General features: G+C 41.7%; 1 protein-coding gene across 1 annotated transcript in view; it reads left to right on the forward strand.

The window, feature by feature from the left end:
• Window positions 1-3820: 3820 nt before the first annotated feature.
• The window catches only part of Kif13b (kinesin family member 13B), a 158291-nt gene continuing 146157 nt past the window's right edge, over window positions 3821-15954 (forward strand). The window contains exon 1 of the mRNA XM_026398857.2: window positions 3821-3929. Coding sequence (XP_026254642.2) covers window positions 3875-3929 — 55 coding nt within the window. The 5' untranslated portion in view covers window positions 3821-3874. The remainder of the gene's footprint in view (window positions 3930-15954) is intronic.

Genomic DNA, 15954 nt, shown 5'->3' on the forward strand with positions numbered 1-15954 from the left:
AGGGTGGGGAAGTCAGATCACTACTCCAGTAGTTCCTGCAGTCAATTGCCCCTCCAATAAGCTGTAAAATAGGGAAAATGATAGCAGGTGCTTCACAGAGTTGGTATGAAGAGTAAATGGGGTCGTATATGAAAAGTGCTTAGGACTGTCTGGCTTGTAGTAGGTGCTCAATGTATGTTAGCTAACATCGTCAGGTTAAGTGATGACTATAAAAAGAAGAGGCACCAGGCCTTTCTTTGTCTCTGAAGAAACCATCAGAAGCTGTGGAGTGGGTGGATCAACCCCGAAAAAGTAAACTAGGAGTCAGTTTCAGAATGAGTAGATTTGCAAAATGTCAGGAGGAAAAAAATCGAGAAACTCCTTCTAGACACAGTTAACAGCTCATGTCCAACAGATCTACACACACACAGTTCGTAGTATCTACACTGAATGTAGCTGTTGATTCACAAAACAAAAGAAGGGAGCCCCTTCCTTGTTCCTTCTTTTTCTTTTCCCCCTAATGATTACTGGTGTGCGCTGCTGCACCTGGCTTAAGGCCTGGTCCCCAGCCTGAGGCCCTACTGGGAGGCTGTGAAACCTTTAGGAACTAGGGCCTCCCCTAATGATGGACAAGAGAGAAACCAGGACTCTTGCTGCTCCTTGCAGATGGCCAAGCCCAGGCCGCTGCTGTTTGTTTCACTGGGCGTGGACACACCTGACACAAGTGCTGCAGGTGGCCACTTGAAGCACAGTCCCTTCTCTCTCACCTGTTGCTGGAAGATTTTCCAGGGCTCCAAGAATCCTTTCTCCACTTTCGATGCAGAAGCCAAAGGAGACAGGGCGGTAGTAAGTGGAGAGGGAGAATACCCACAGGGGTTTTCCCTGCTGGCCCTAGGAAACCTACTATCATTTTCTTCTAGTCAAATGTTTCCAGACCAATTTAGACAGGTTTGGAACTTTAGAGAAAGTCCTCATCTCCTGGCTATTATATCCCACCCCTCTTCAGCTCCTCAGGGGCTTTCTCTTCTCTAAAGTTTCAGCTTAAATACAATGTTCCCATAGAAACTGCTTAGCCTGTTCTTTTTCTGCCCACTTTGCCTCTGTTTAAAAAGCTAGATTCAAGCTAGCAGGAGGATATGCTATTTCAAAACAAAACTTGCTGGGTCATAAAAGACATAATGTGAAGAATGGAACTTAGCACATTCCAAACCTTATTTGTTATAGCCAGAAAGTGGGGAGGTAGTAATTAGCAAATATGTTTTAACACCAGACTGCCCAACTCTGGTCCAATGTTCAGTAAGAGCAAAAGGACAGGAGTGAGGTTTTTTTTTTCCATCAAGCCAAAGGATTTCAATATGCACTCAAAGAATGACCTTTTTTATTTTATAAAAAGGAATTATAGAGCTAATAGATAGCAATTGTGTACATTTATTTATTTTTTATTTTTTTGTAGTGCTGGAGATTGAACCCAAGGCCTTGTGCATGGGAGGCAAGCACTCTTTCCACTGAGCTAGATCCCCAGCCATTTATTTATTTTTAAAAAGAATTTACTTGGGAGGGGGGAAGTACTGAGGAGTAATATTGGCCAAATAATATTGTTATATTATATGCTTGTACCAATATGTGACAAATTCTATCATGATGTACAACTATAATCGCCAATAAAAAAATGTTGAAAGAAAAAAGAATTTACTTGGTAAAATTAAGAAGCTGGCAGTTTTATAATTTTTAAAATTTATTTTTAATTTTTCTGTGGTGCTGGAGACAGAAACCAGGGTGTTGCACATGTTAGACAAGCACCCCATCACCAAGCTGCACGCCTGGCCCTAGCAATCCTAAATTGATTTTCTTTCTTTTCATCTTTTAATATTTTCTTAGTTGTAGGTGGACATAATGTGGTGCTGAGTATTGAACCCAGTGCCTCACAAGTGCTAGACAAGTGCTCTACCACTGAGCCACAGCCCAGCCCCTAAATTGATTTTCTTGATGTTATTTATTTACTTTCTTGGGCTGTGAAAAATCAAAGGGCTCTACATTAAACCTGCTTCTGCTCCAGCTGAGGAGGCCCTCCTTCAGCTCAGAGGAGGTGCTCCTAAGAAACAAATTTCCTTTCTTTATAGAGGGCCTTTCAGCCCTCACACATGCTGAGCAAGCACTCTGTCACTGAGCTATACCCCTAACACTTTAAACATTCCTAATTGCACAGTTCAGTAGCACTAAGTACATCCATATTGCCAATCATTACCATCCTCCATCTCCCCAACTTTCATCTCCCCCAACTGACATCTGATACCCATTAAACACCAACTCCCTATTTCCCCTCCCCCACCTACTGGCCTTGCCTATTTCACTTTCTGTCTCTACGAATTTGACTATCCTAGGGACCTCATATGAATGGAATCACCCATCACATAGCCTTCTATTGTGACTGGCTCATTTCAGGTAGCATGTGTCTTCAAGATCCATCCATGCTGCAGTGTGGCTAGAATTTCTACTTTGGATTGACTCCAGAGACATTTTACTACATCCCTAGCCTTATTTATTTTTTAAAACAATTTTGAGATGGGGCCTCCCTTCCCAAGTTGCCAAAGCTGGCCTTGAATGTGTGATGCTCTTGCCTCAGCCTCCTGAGCAGCTGAGATTTCAGATGTGTGCCACCATACCTGGCTCAGAATTTCTTCCCTTTTACAACTGTTTTTAACCTTTTATAATGGCTCTGCTGTATTGAAGGTCTTTCAACAACAGGATTGTTGGTAGAAGTGCAAGTCTTACCAGCTTTCTGTATTCACTCACCTGCAAAATAGTTGAGCTATTTTGAGATATGTACTATCCCTTAAACACACCTAAGAAGGGGTCACAACCTCGCAGGATCCTGGAACACAGTGGGGAGGCAGACTGGAGGGGACGATGGTGAACTGGGGGCACTTGCCTCTTATAATAAAAGTTGGTTGCTGTTTTTCAGTCTCAACTCTGTATTCCAATATGTAGTGCAGGCCCAGTACTACATACTCAAATCTGATTTTTACATGTTGGCCAATAGGGTTAGGCCAAATAATTTGTGTTTGTAGGCTAGATCTGGCCCATAGGCCACCGGTTAATCTCTGCATGGGCACATAAAGGGCTGTTTGTTTTGCTTCGTTCACCCATTCACGCAGTAAGTGTTCACTGAGTCTATACTATAGGCTAGGTTACATATATAAGTAAACCGTTTGGCCTTAAATGTGCCTATTTTAGGAAGTACTTCTATTGCCTCCATCTTACATATGAAAAGTCAAGCACTGAGCAGTCAAATATCTTGTCCAAGGTCACACAATTGGGAAATTTGAATTCAGATTGCTTCCACGGATCAAGGTCTCAGTAGGAAGAAAGCTCAAGGTCCAGGCTCAAGACCTTGATAGGAAGGAGAGCCATCACCTGCAGACCTAAGGACAGTAGCACTTCACTAGCCTAGTTCTGCAAAGGAGGCCGGGAGGCCAGTTCAAGCACAGGAGTGAGCCAGTGTGGAAGTTACGCAGGAAGAGGTTAAGTAGCAGGGTCTCCAACACCGTCCATTCGGCCGTTCGTTTCCCGGCGAGGGACTGGCTCGTCGACCGCCCACGACTCAATCCCAACTGCGAGGAGAAGCACCATGAGGAATGGGATCGCGGTCTCAGAAGCTCGCTGACGGACTCCAGCAAGCCACGCGCGGCCGCGGGCCAGCCCCGTCCGCGGGCACTACAGGTCCCGGCATGCCGCGGGGCGCGCCGGTCTCGCGCGGCCACGCCCCTTCAGGCCCCGCCCCGCCTCAGGCCCCGCCCCGCCCCGCCCCCGCGGCCCCCTCCCGCCGGGTCAGCCCCGAAGACTTGCCCGGTGGCCTCGGCAGACGGAAGCCGAGCGAGAGCCCGGCGGCGGCAGGATGGGCGACTCCAAAGTGAAAGTGGCGGTGAGGGTCCGGCCCATGAACCGACGAGGTGAGAGCCCCGCGCGGGCGGCAGGTGCCCGGCGCACCCGAGCCGGGCCGCCGTGGGGGGTCCGCCCGCCCCTGGGGTCGGCGGCGGGCGCGCTCCCCGGGGCCCCGCGCCCGGCGCCCGCTGCTGCGGGACGTCCCTCCCGGGCCCGCGCTCGCCGCGGGGCCCCGCACCCCGGCCCGCCGCGCTCCGGCTGCCCCTTCCGCCCACGCGCCCCGCCCGGCGCCCTTTCGCCCTCTGCCTCCCCGCGGCCCCGCGCCCGCCCGCGCCCCGCCAGCTGTCACCGCGCCCGCGCCCCCGGCCCGCCCCGCGCCCCGGGCAGCCCGCACCCCTCGGCCGCGGCGGGGGACGGCGCCGAGAGTGCGCGGACTCCCCCGGAGGGCTCCCGGCGCTGCCCGGCGCCTCCCCACCTCGGTGCTGAACCTGCGCGCTCCGGCGGAGCTGCCCGGTGCCGTGCCTCGGGCTGGGGTCGAGGGGTGCCTTTCTCGGTGTTGGGACGGTTGAGCAGTTTCTGCTTTTGCTTGAAGTCCTACCCGTCATCTCTCAACAATAAATAGTTGGGGTGCCAAGATTCTTGTGAAATTGTATCCTTGAGACTTTCTCCTAAGTCCTGTAGGGAGGGGAGAGAAGGCAGATAAACCGAGCACACTTACATGTCCCGTGACGTTCCAGTGAAGTGAATGAAGCCCAGCTTCAAGTCAGGAGAGGGGGTGGGCTGGGTCTTGCCTTTATACTTCACCAGCAGCCTGGCTGGGCAGGTTCCTTTAAATGAGATGATATGTTTGAAAACACTTTATAAAAGAAAGGTCTTGTTACTGGGATCACTGTTTCAGTTCCAGGAGATGACTTTGCCATTGATAAGACTCTTGATGAATCAGGATCATTTCCAAGCACCAGAATCATTTTCCAAGCCCTTTTTAAAAAACAACTTCTGTGTTCAAAATCGAGCGTTTTATTCTACACAGAAAGTTTAAGCTGTTTTCCCTTCTCTTTGGTCTTTCCTGTGTATTGAGATACACAGATCAGTCAGTTGACTTTGTTGGTTTGTCCTTCTGTTTGTTGAAAGTTGGTTTCTGTCTTGAAATTGGTTCGTCCCCCTGTCCCTGCTAGGGTTGCTTAAGGCTATCACCTGAGTTTCCCCCTAGGATTCAATTGCCTCAGAGTCTCAGCTACTGCATGGTCTGTTGTCTTTCCACCTCCCAAAGTCCTAGCCCTGGCAAAATGAAATAACTTTGATGGAACTCTGAAAGTTTTCCAAATCTTCTTTTTACATATTCAGGCGTCTTTATTTTAGTTCACTTGAAGTTTTTTTAATCATCACAATGATTAAGAAGAAAAAAATCCCAAGCCAAATGAAATATCATTTATGTGGGAATTGATTTTGAAAAGGTGGTTTTAGCACATTCTTGAAATTTCCTTTTTTTTTCCTCTCTCTCTCTCTTAGAGAGAGAGAGAGAGAGAGAGAGAGAACGAACAACCCCAAAACCCAAAAAAACCACCAACTTGGAAATGTCACTGCTAGAAAAGAGGCAACTAACCACCACAAAAGAACTTAGCTCCATATTTAGAGCCCTTCTCTCTCCCCCACTGTCTTCCCCAAAATAGTTTCACTTTTTGAGGGGAGTTACTATTCTTTTTATTTTTAAATTGTCATGAGTAAGTTGTAATGATGGTTCCATCTGATTTTTAAAAATTTTTTACTTGTAATTGGACACAATACCTTTATTTTATTTACTTTTATGTGGTGCTGAGGATTGAACCCAGGACTCCGCATGTGCTAGGCTGAGCCACAACCCCAGCCCGAGATTTTTTTTTTTTTTTTTTTTTTTTGGTGTACTGGAGATTAAATCCAGTGTGCTCTACCATTGAGCTATATCCCTAGCCCTTTTTATTTTTTATTTTGAAATAGGGTCTCCCTAAGTTGTAGAGGCCTTGAACTTGGGATCCTCCTGAGTCACTGGGAACTATAGGCATGTGCCACTAGGCCTGGCTCAGTGTCTGAGTTTTGAGGAATACATAGAATAATTTTAGCTGTGGGACAGGAGTTAGTTGTTTCTTTGGTTGAAGTGATTTTAAAATTAAGTGTTTACACATAGGTTCCATGGCTCTATAAATAGAAGTACATTATTTATGGTGATCTGCCCCTCTCAATTCCTTTATCCTGTCTTACCTAGCCTTATCTTTCCTGATGCACATGAACTTCTTTTCAGTGATTCTCACAGATGATTAAGTGTGGTTCTTTTCCTATTTTTTCATGAAGTAATTGCATAAATTTAAAGGTTATCGTCGAATGCAATGTAGAATCTTAAAGCCAGTGATTTTTTAAAAATTGGTGTCTAGAGTTCATATAAAAAAGCGAAAATAAATTATTCCTTTCTAATAATTTTGAAAGAGTCATATTACTTTGAAAAGTTTTTACTTTTGGGAAAATTAATGTATTAAGTGATAGGATATAATTATGGCATAATGTCCCCTGAAGTCCTGGTTGTTTCTGTCATGGCATATATGGCATATAAATGCAGGAAGCAGCCTGAGAAATCCTAGTGAGGACAGGGATGAGAGTGGGTCACTGACATGGTTTTGCTCTGATACTTGGAATCACGTTAGCTATCTTTTGGGGAAAGTTTGAAGATTTCCAGAAACCTTTGGTACATCCTTTTAAGTTCTTCCTGTGATTCAGTGTTGACCCAGTGCTGGTGTTTTGAGTCCTGAGGTGGTGGGTTGGCTTATTTAACATTTTTCATGGAAGTAAGAGCTTCAGCCTTCCTGCTAAACAGTATGTGGGTTTGGAAAACTTAAGTTACCTGAATGTTAAGCATTAAGCCCTAATTCAATAATAGCAAGAGTTGTAATGGCTAATTTGTCAAGAATATTTTTCTAGTTATGCAGTCTAAAATTATACTAACAAAACACAAAATAGAAAAATAATTCCCCTCTATCCTAACAGCTTTTCTTATTTCCCCCAGTTTGTGCTCACATGTATATGTGATTTGACATAGTTTGAACATTTCAACTCATCTGAAACCTGAAGCTAAACAGCTAAAGAAAAGGGGTAACCTTCTTTTGTCACAAGATCTTGAAGTTCTATTTTCAGGTATTGTTTGTCTTCGAATGTTGTCTTTGAGACTGTGCAGCTCAACAGACAATCTTGTGCTTTCCTGTACCATACAGAACACCTGTCCAATGTTATTAACCAGTCTAATCATTAAATGAGCTGAAAGTTTTACAAGCATAATTGACATTATTAGATGAGTGATACCTTCCAGGAATTTGACAGTTTGTAACTTCAGGTGGTTTAAAAAATATTTAATAGGTAAGTGAGCATTTATTGAGTTCCTCTCAGGTTTCTAGCTGGTATTAAAGTGCCCTTCAATCAAGGGATTGCTCTTGTTTTAATATATGTAAGACTGACTTCCAAAGTAAATTATATAAAAAATGTTTGGAAAATATATTTGTATAAGTGAGTGAAACTGAAATTGCTCTAGAAATTGAGCCAGAAAGAAAAAGTGAAATGGATTGTTTCAGACGTTAGGGAACATGGGCAATAAATTTATTTCAGTGGGTATTTCAAACAAGTTTACTTTGTGTTTTGCTATACTTGATGTAATAAAAGACACAGAGAAGTATGTAATCATGTCTAATAGAGTCAGTGCTTCAGTAAATCATGATCTAGTAGCAGTGGAGGAATTGTGATAGCTATTAGAGGTGATGATGATCACACCCACTTAACAAGGAATACTCATCGATGGAAGCACACCTGTAACTGAGTGAATCTACTGGGGTGGCTGTCACCATGTACAAGTATGTACAGGAGGGGCCAGAGCTAGAAACATGGAAAATGAAGCTGTTTTGGTAGGGGGATTTTATTTCCTAAAAACTTTTTGGTATTGCCTACTATTGTCATATTCAGTTTCTTAGTTTGTTTTATGGTTCATGCCCATGAGAAAATGACTGTCACATGAAAAGATAAGATTAAAGGGTAAACAACTATAATAGACTGCCAGTTATTAAGTGCAGGTGAGTATAGGTAAGTATAGGAATTTAGAAGACCGAGAGATCTCTAAGGCCTGGTGACTAGGGAAGATTTCCCCAGGGGAGAGAATTTTGGTTAGACTTCAAGGAGGAAGCCTGTATGTTGCCTGGGTGTGTGGTAGGGGGGAGGGCCCCAGGAGCTGCTTTCTTGAGATCTTTCTGTTCTCCTCCTCTGCTGGGCCTTGAACCCAGGGCTTCTTACATGTTAAACATGTGCTCTATCATTGAGCTACACCTCTAGACCGGAGAGCTTTGTATTCTATTTGTGAGCTACAGTGTTCAGTGTGTGTGTGTTTTTCCCCGGAGATGCTGGAGATTGAACCTAGGACCTCATGTGCGCTAAGCAAGTGATCTACTAAGCTACATCCCCAGCCCTTTTTATTTTTGAGATACAGTCTCACTACATTTGCCACAGCACCTGGCTGAATTCAGGCTTTTTAGACATTATTTTTCAAACCAGACTTCTAAAGCTAATAGTAGAATTTCTATTTACTGCAATTTCAGAGAGGTTAATCAACATTCCTAGGATTATGAAACCAGTATTTTGGAGCCTTCTGTCAAAGCCTGTGCTTTTAGTACTCACTGGACGTTATAATCTTTAAAGAGACCTGGAAGTCCTGAGATGCGCAGGATGCACTAGAAGCATAAGTCTTTGACCAGGTGAGCTCACTGTTTTCCTGGTGAGTTCATAAGAACACGTACACAACTTTGTGATGACAGTGAGTATGAAGTAAAGAAATGGGACTAGGGTTTGAGAATGGCACAGCAGGCAACATGAGCAGTCCCCCTTGCCTCCAGGTCCCACTGTGGGGCAGGGTGGAGGGGTTCAGGTGGACACCACAAAGAAGTGGGTCTGTGTTGCATCTGAGAAACAGTGAGCCTGCGGAGCCACTGCAGAGTTTCTGGTTTCGATGACTGGTGAGTGCTGGTGTCATTAACTGAGACCAGAAGACCAGACATATGGGAGAGGCAAGTTTTAGGGTGGAGGGTGGGAAATGATGAGTCCTGCTGGGACACTCAGCAGTCTTTAGTCAGTGCTTACATGCAGCGCACCTCCACTGTGAATAAGACACAGCCCGCGCCTGGGAGAAGCTCCACTGCTCGTGGAGTGCGGGGTGCCTGAGTGCAGCCGGTGGGTGGTCCAAAGGCTGTTGTGTGTGTCTGAAGCTAAGGGGCTGGGAGACACACGTGGGCCTTAGGAGTCATTTCTGTAGGTAGAAAATAGAACTTCACAGTAAAGCATGTGTGAAGCAGGAGGTCACAGAGGCTGAGAGACACCGAGGAGAATCAGGAGAAAGCAGTGGTTTGGAAGCCCAGGGGGATAAATGAATCCAAGAATGGTCCCTCAGATGTCACAGGAATAGCCAGTATGTTAACACTGTGGAGTGTCCTTCTCTATTTAGAGAAGGACAGTTTTTGAAATATAGTAGAGAGTAATTCTATAATGGGAAAGACCTGGAGGGCTTAATTTTCTTAATGAGGTAGCATGTGAGGAAATTAAAAGAGGAATTGGATGAGCGGGGATCTTCAGAGTATTGTGGAGAAATGTGGCTCAGAACTCTATCTGTGAGGGTAGAGGGTTCATTCTTTCAAGTTTTTCTGTTTTTAAAATTCATTTTTAAATTATATTTTTGAGATGGAGTCTCACTGTGATGTTAAGGTGGTATTGAACTCTTAATTGATGCTCCTGCCTCAGCCTCCTGAATAGCTAGATTTATAATCAGGTGCCACCACATCCAGTTCTTCTATTATTAACTATGGTTCACACCAAAACTATGTTATTTAGTGGCTTTTAGGATATTTCCAGAGCTGTGCAGCCATCACCACTAAGCAATTCCAGAACATTTTCTTCACCCTGAAGAGAACTCTGTGCCCATTAACAGTGTTTTCCATCTCCACCCTACCTCCCTTAGCCTCTGGGAGCCACTAATCTGCTTTCTGTCTCTGGATTTGCCTATTCTGGCATTTCATATTAATGGAATGATTCAGCCTGTAGACTTTATTATCTGGCTTCTTTCATATACCAGCTCATTTAGGGTCTCTTCATGTTTTAGTATGTATCTTTGCATCATTCTTTTTAAATCTGAATAATATTACCTTATATGGATATGATACATTTTGTTTATCCATTAATCAATTGATGAGTATTTGGTTAGATTCTACTTTGGGCCACTATGAATAATGCTGCTATGAACATTTGTGTACAGGTTTTGCATAGGCATTGTCATTTTCTTTGGTGCATATGTATAGAAGTGGAGTTGCTTAGTTATGTAGTAACTCTAAATTTTGAGGCACTGCTAATCTGTTTTACAAAATGAGTGCACCATTTTATATTCCCAGCAGGAACGTATGAAGGTCCCGACTTCTCTGCATCCTTGTTGGCACCTGTTATTGTCCCCCCCCCCCCCCGCGCCCCCCAGTGCTGGGGATTGAACCGGGGCCTTATGCATGCTAGGCAAGCCCTCTATCACAGAGTTGCACCCCAGAACGTTTCTCTTTGATTATTGCCATCCTAGTGGGTGTGAAGTGTATCTTGTTTGATTTGCCTTTCTCTGGTGGATAATAATGTTGAGCACAAATCAGCTGTTTGTGTGTCTTTGGAAAGATTTCTGTTCAAATCCTTTCCTTGGGCTGGGGATGTAGCTCAGTGGTAGAGTGTGTGCTTAGCATGCACAAGGCTCTGGGTTCATTACCTAGCACCTTTTTACTATTGAGTTGTAAGAATTGTTTATGTATTCTGGATACCATTCCTTTATCAGATATGTGATTTGTAAACATTTTCTCTAGTTGGTTGATCACCTTTTTACTCTTTGAAGCACAAAATGAGTAATTTTGACAAAGTCCAAATTACTGTTTGTTGCTTATTCTTTTGGTGTTATACCCAAGAAGCCATACTTAACCCAAGGTCATGTGTACTTACACTATGTTTTCTTGTAAGAATTTTATAGTTTTAGCTTTTAAATTTGTGTCTTTGATCTGTTTGGAGTTAACTTTTGAGTGTGGTGTGAGGTAGGAGACCACCTTCATTCTTTTGCATGTGGATATCCAGTTGTCCCAGTACCATTTGTTAAAAAGTCTGTTCTTCCCTCCATTGGACTGTCTTGGCACCTTTGTCCAAAATGTGACTCATATTTCCAAGTTATAGTTCTAGACTCTCACTTCCATTTCATTAGTCTATATATCTTTCTGTCTTGGTAATAGTGCCACATTGTCTTGGTTACTGTTGTTGTCTAGTTAAAGTTTTGATGTTTGGGAGTATGAGTCCTCTGACTTTGATTTTCTTTTTCTTTTGGCAGTTCTGATTCTTTTAAGTTTTTATTTTTAGTTTACTTTTTTTATGGAGCTGGGGCTCAAACCCATCACCTTGTATATGCTAGACAAATGCTCTACCACTGAGCTACATCTTCAGCCTTGTCTTACAAGTTTCTAACTAACTATTTCCTAGTCCTCTAGATTGATTAGTTTTTTGAGTGTGCACATTTTGTGTTTGGGGCCATGTAAGATAATTATAATTATTTTCACGCTGTAACCTCTCCTCCGCTATCTGGCACCCCATCCTGTGTCTTTCTTCATTCCTTCTGCCTTTGCATTAGCCATATTAGAGTTCAGTTTTTATTTTACTATTTATTGAATACATACCATGTTCACTGGTAAAAATATAAAGGGTTGTGCTGGGTTGCATCTTAGCAGTAGAGAGCTTGCCTAGCGCGTTCAAGGCCAGTTTGGTTTTTTAAATTTAAAATTTTATTATTATTATTATTATTATTTTTGCCGTACTGGGATTGAACCCAGGGGTGCTGTACCACTGAGCTGCATCCCCATCTCTCTCTCTCTTTTTTTTTTAATTTATTTTGAGATGGGGTCTTGCTAAGTTGCCTGGGCAGTTGAACTTTTGATCCACCTGCCTCAGCCTTCCAAGTTCAATATGCTTTTTACTTATATGGCATCACTTGGTTTTTTTTTCTTCCCCTGGGTCAGCAGACTGCAATAAAAAAGAGGTGTCTAAAGCAACTGCACATAAAGAAGTATAAATAAAACATATTCCCTATTCTGCCATTATAAGTATTGCATTCTAATTGGTAAAGTAAGATCTTTGTACATGAAATATTAGTGAGTACTTTACTTGTGTGAACATGTGAACACATATAAAAGTACACATTAAGTGTATACATTAAGTGACTTGAAAATAGGACCCTCTATGGCATGCAAACTTCTTTAATAAAAGAGCAAATTTTATAAATAATTTATTATGTTCTTTCTTTCTTTATTTATTTTTTGTGGCATTGAGGATTGAACCCAGGGGAGGTTTACCACGGAGCTATGTCCCCAGTTTCTTTTAAAATTTTATCTTGAGACTCAGTCTCCCTAAGTTGCTGAGGCTGGCCTGATTCTCCTGCCTTAGTCTCCTGAGTTCCTGGAATTTTAGGTCTGCACCTCATAGAATTAAATTGGCCCTAGTGACTTTAAGAGTAAGTTATAAGTAACTATTAGGAACATGACTGGTAGGTAAAGGAAGGAACACCTTCCTTTCTGGATAATAGATTTGTCTTGGCACTTATTATTGATTTTTTTTGGGAATCATAAAAGCAGTTTACTAAATGGGCAATATATTTATTTTGTCCAGTCTGTGAATGCTGCATTTCCCCAGATGGAACATGAGTTATGTAAGGGGAGTCTCCCAGGCCCTGCCCAGGTTTTACTATGAGGTCATTGGGGTGCGAGCCATAGGTGATTTGTGTAGTGAAGAAAGACTTGTTTCAAATTATTGCTCACTTTTACAGTGTGACTAATATGCAAGCGGAATAAACCAAGTTGTCAGCTGTTGGTTATTTTAATATTTATCAAGAAAAATTTGACCTGGAAAGGCATCCTCTTTGGGGGTAGGAGGATGGCCCTTTGATGTTAGTAAGTTAGTCTACCTTTCTGTTTTTCTTTGGACTGATCACATTAATGGTTTTGAGTACTATAAAGCTTGAATGGTTATAAAATAAGCTTATAGTACTACTTAAGATGACTCTGGTATTTAATTAGTTTTCAGACACAGTATTAATTAAATTCTGATCTCATTACTTTAAGCTTCACTATGAATAAATGTGTCCTGTGTTACTTATTATAATAATACGTTTTTATGCTTTTAAAAATTGTGGCAAAGTACACATAACATTTATAGTTTTAGCCATTTTTAAGTGTACAGTTTAGTGGCATTAAGTTTATTTACATTATTGTGTCACCATCACCACCGTCCACAACCAAACTTTTTTCACCTTGCAAAACAGAAACTCCACAGTCATTAGAAACTATTTATATTAAAATGCTTTTCATATATCTGACCCTTGATTTTGCATATACCTGACTCCTTTATTTTCCCCCGCTGGCACTCCATTCTGCTGTCTGTGATCTGACTGTGCTGGGTGCCTCTGTACTTGGAATCATGGAGCATTGTTCCTCTTGTGACTGGCTGTTTCCCTTAGCCTTGTGTCTTTGTGCTTCATCCATATGGTAGAATTGCCCCAGAATTTCTTTACTTTTGAAGGTTGAACACTGTTCCCATATGTGTGTTTACTCCATTCTGATCGTTCATTCAGCAGTGGACTTTGGGTTGCTGCTGCCTTTGGAAATTGTGAATAGAGCTGCTAAGAACATGGGTGTACTGTAGTGCTATTTTTCTGTTTTTACAAAGACAGTGCATTGCAGTTCTTATCTTTTTAATCTAAGTATTATTCCAAACTAAGAGGAAGATGTTTATCTTTTTATCTTTTGGATTTTTGGTAGGGGTGTGTGTGTTTTGCTTTTTTTAAGATTAAATTTAAGACCTTTTAACTATGCTATTTAATTAGTGAATTGCTTTGTAGGGATTATAGAGTAAAAAGTTTTGACTGGACTGTTATATTTAGAATTGTATAGCAATATAATTTAATTCAACCAGCTAATCTCATTTGTGGGTTACACTAGCTGTAGCATTTTATATTAAAATTCTTTTCATATATCTGTTCCTTAAACTCTCTACACATCACACTTTATTTGCCTGGGTATGCATCCTAAATGGCCTACCCCTACATGTTCTAAACAATCTTGTGAAAAGCCTTCTCAATAGCTGTCTGCCAATTAACAGAGTAGGGGTGAGTATTTTGTTAAACCCTAAGCTAGTAAAGAAGTGAAGAGAATTGTTTATATACTTAAAGCCATCGGTGATGGGTGTTAGATGCAGGGGTATTTGTAAGCATTGCCACGTTAGGACAAAGTGAGTTTAGGTTATATGTATTAGTAATAGGTGATTCTTTGTATTACATAGAGTTATTCAGAGGTTGGTGCCTTAATTATTTGTTGTACTTGATGTAAGTGGCAAGCAGTGGTGTGGAAGAGGGAGGAGCTGTTAGGAAAGATATTGAAGGAAAAGCGTGGATCCCTTCTCAGTTCAAGATCCTTTGAAATGAAGGTAATGTACTATTGTAGGAGAAACTTTGATGAACACCCAGTTTCTTCAGCCATGTATTTTTATGAATCTAAATGTGCAGCTCCTCTGTTGAGACCAAACTCTCTTGCAAGAAACTATCGACTAACTTTGTGGTAGGTGGTGAGATGGTAGATTCTGAGTCACAGAATTTCCGGACAGTTGATGATACATTTGTGTATAATGTAGATTTGCCTGTAAGAGGCCACCTAATACAGTATGGTCAGAGGTATTAACAAATCAGGATGATTGCACACTTTCTCGAGCTCTGGGCCTAAGGAAGCAAGGACGAAATTGCAGGTTTGAAAGTTTGCTGCACCGCTGCTGACACTTTCCTGAAGCTTTTCTGTCAGGGGTAGAGGTGACTTAAACACAAAGCATTACTCATAGGATTTAAGGCTAGCTGATCATGGCAGAACATTGTCCCCTTTTAGGAGCCTTTTTTTTTTTTTACCTAGGTAAAACAGCTCTCAAGTTTTTCTTTAGATTCTCTTTGCCTGAAAATGTGTTGGCCAAAAAAAAAACCAAACCAAACCAAACCAAAACAACAACAACAAAAAAAACAGTGACCTTTTTGCATTTCTCAAATAATATATATTTGGTAATAAAAGTAGAATAACTGATATTAGAAAAGTTAGTTGGGGCCAGAAAGAGGAATGTTTTTGTTTTGTTTTGCATTTGTTATGTAAGTTAAAAGGAATTTTTAAAAACTACCCTTACTGACAGTAGAAACACTTTCTAATGAATATGACATTGACATTTGGCCAAGGTTCTTGGAAAATACTAATGACTCCAACATAGTACAGCTCCTTTCTTTTGGCAGTGGAAATGAGATGAACAGAAACAGTTTGATACTTCGTGCAGACAAATGTAAGAGTATAAAATTATGGGAATGTAAACATTCAGTCTTTTCTAACATAGCAGTATTGAGATAAAATTCACATCTCGAACATTGTTCCCAATTCATGATCTGTAAGCTCACAGTTGTACATCTACCAGCACGATCAATTTTATTTTTTAAAAATTTTTTAATATTTATTTTTTAGTTTTTCGGTGGACACAACATCTTTATTTTATTTTATGTGGTGCTGAGGATCGAACCCAGTGCCCCACGCATGCCAGGCGAGCGTCCTACCGCTTGAGCCACATCCCCAGCCCACGATCAATTTTAGAACACTTTCTTTACCCTCAAAAGAAAAATGCACCCAGGAGCATTAAGCTCTGCGCTAACAAACCAGGGGTCTCTCTTCTGCCTCCCTAGATTTCCTATTTGGGACATTTAAACTAAATGGAACCTCACTCTCTTTGGCCTTTTGTGAGTGGCTTTTTAACTTAGTGTGATCCCTTTTAAAGGTGCTCCCTTCATGTTGATTGCTGAATAATGTGCCATTCTTTAGACTCATCACATCTGTCCATTCATTACTTGGTGGACATTTGTATTGTTTCTACTTTTTTCTGTTTATCTAAAAAATGCTGTTGGAAACATTTGTGTGTAAGATTTTGTGTGGACACATGTTGTCATTTCTTTTGGATGTATATGTGTGT

The sequence above is a fragment of the Urocitellus parryii genome, chromosome 14 (genome assembly GCF_045843805.1).
Source record: "Urocitellus parryii isolate mUroPar1 chromosome 14, mUroPar1.hap1, whole genome shotgun sequence".
Classification (NCBI taxonomy): domain Eukaryota; kingdom Metazoa; phylum Chordata; class Mammalia; order Rodentia; family Sciuridae; genus Urocitellus; species Urocitellus parryii.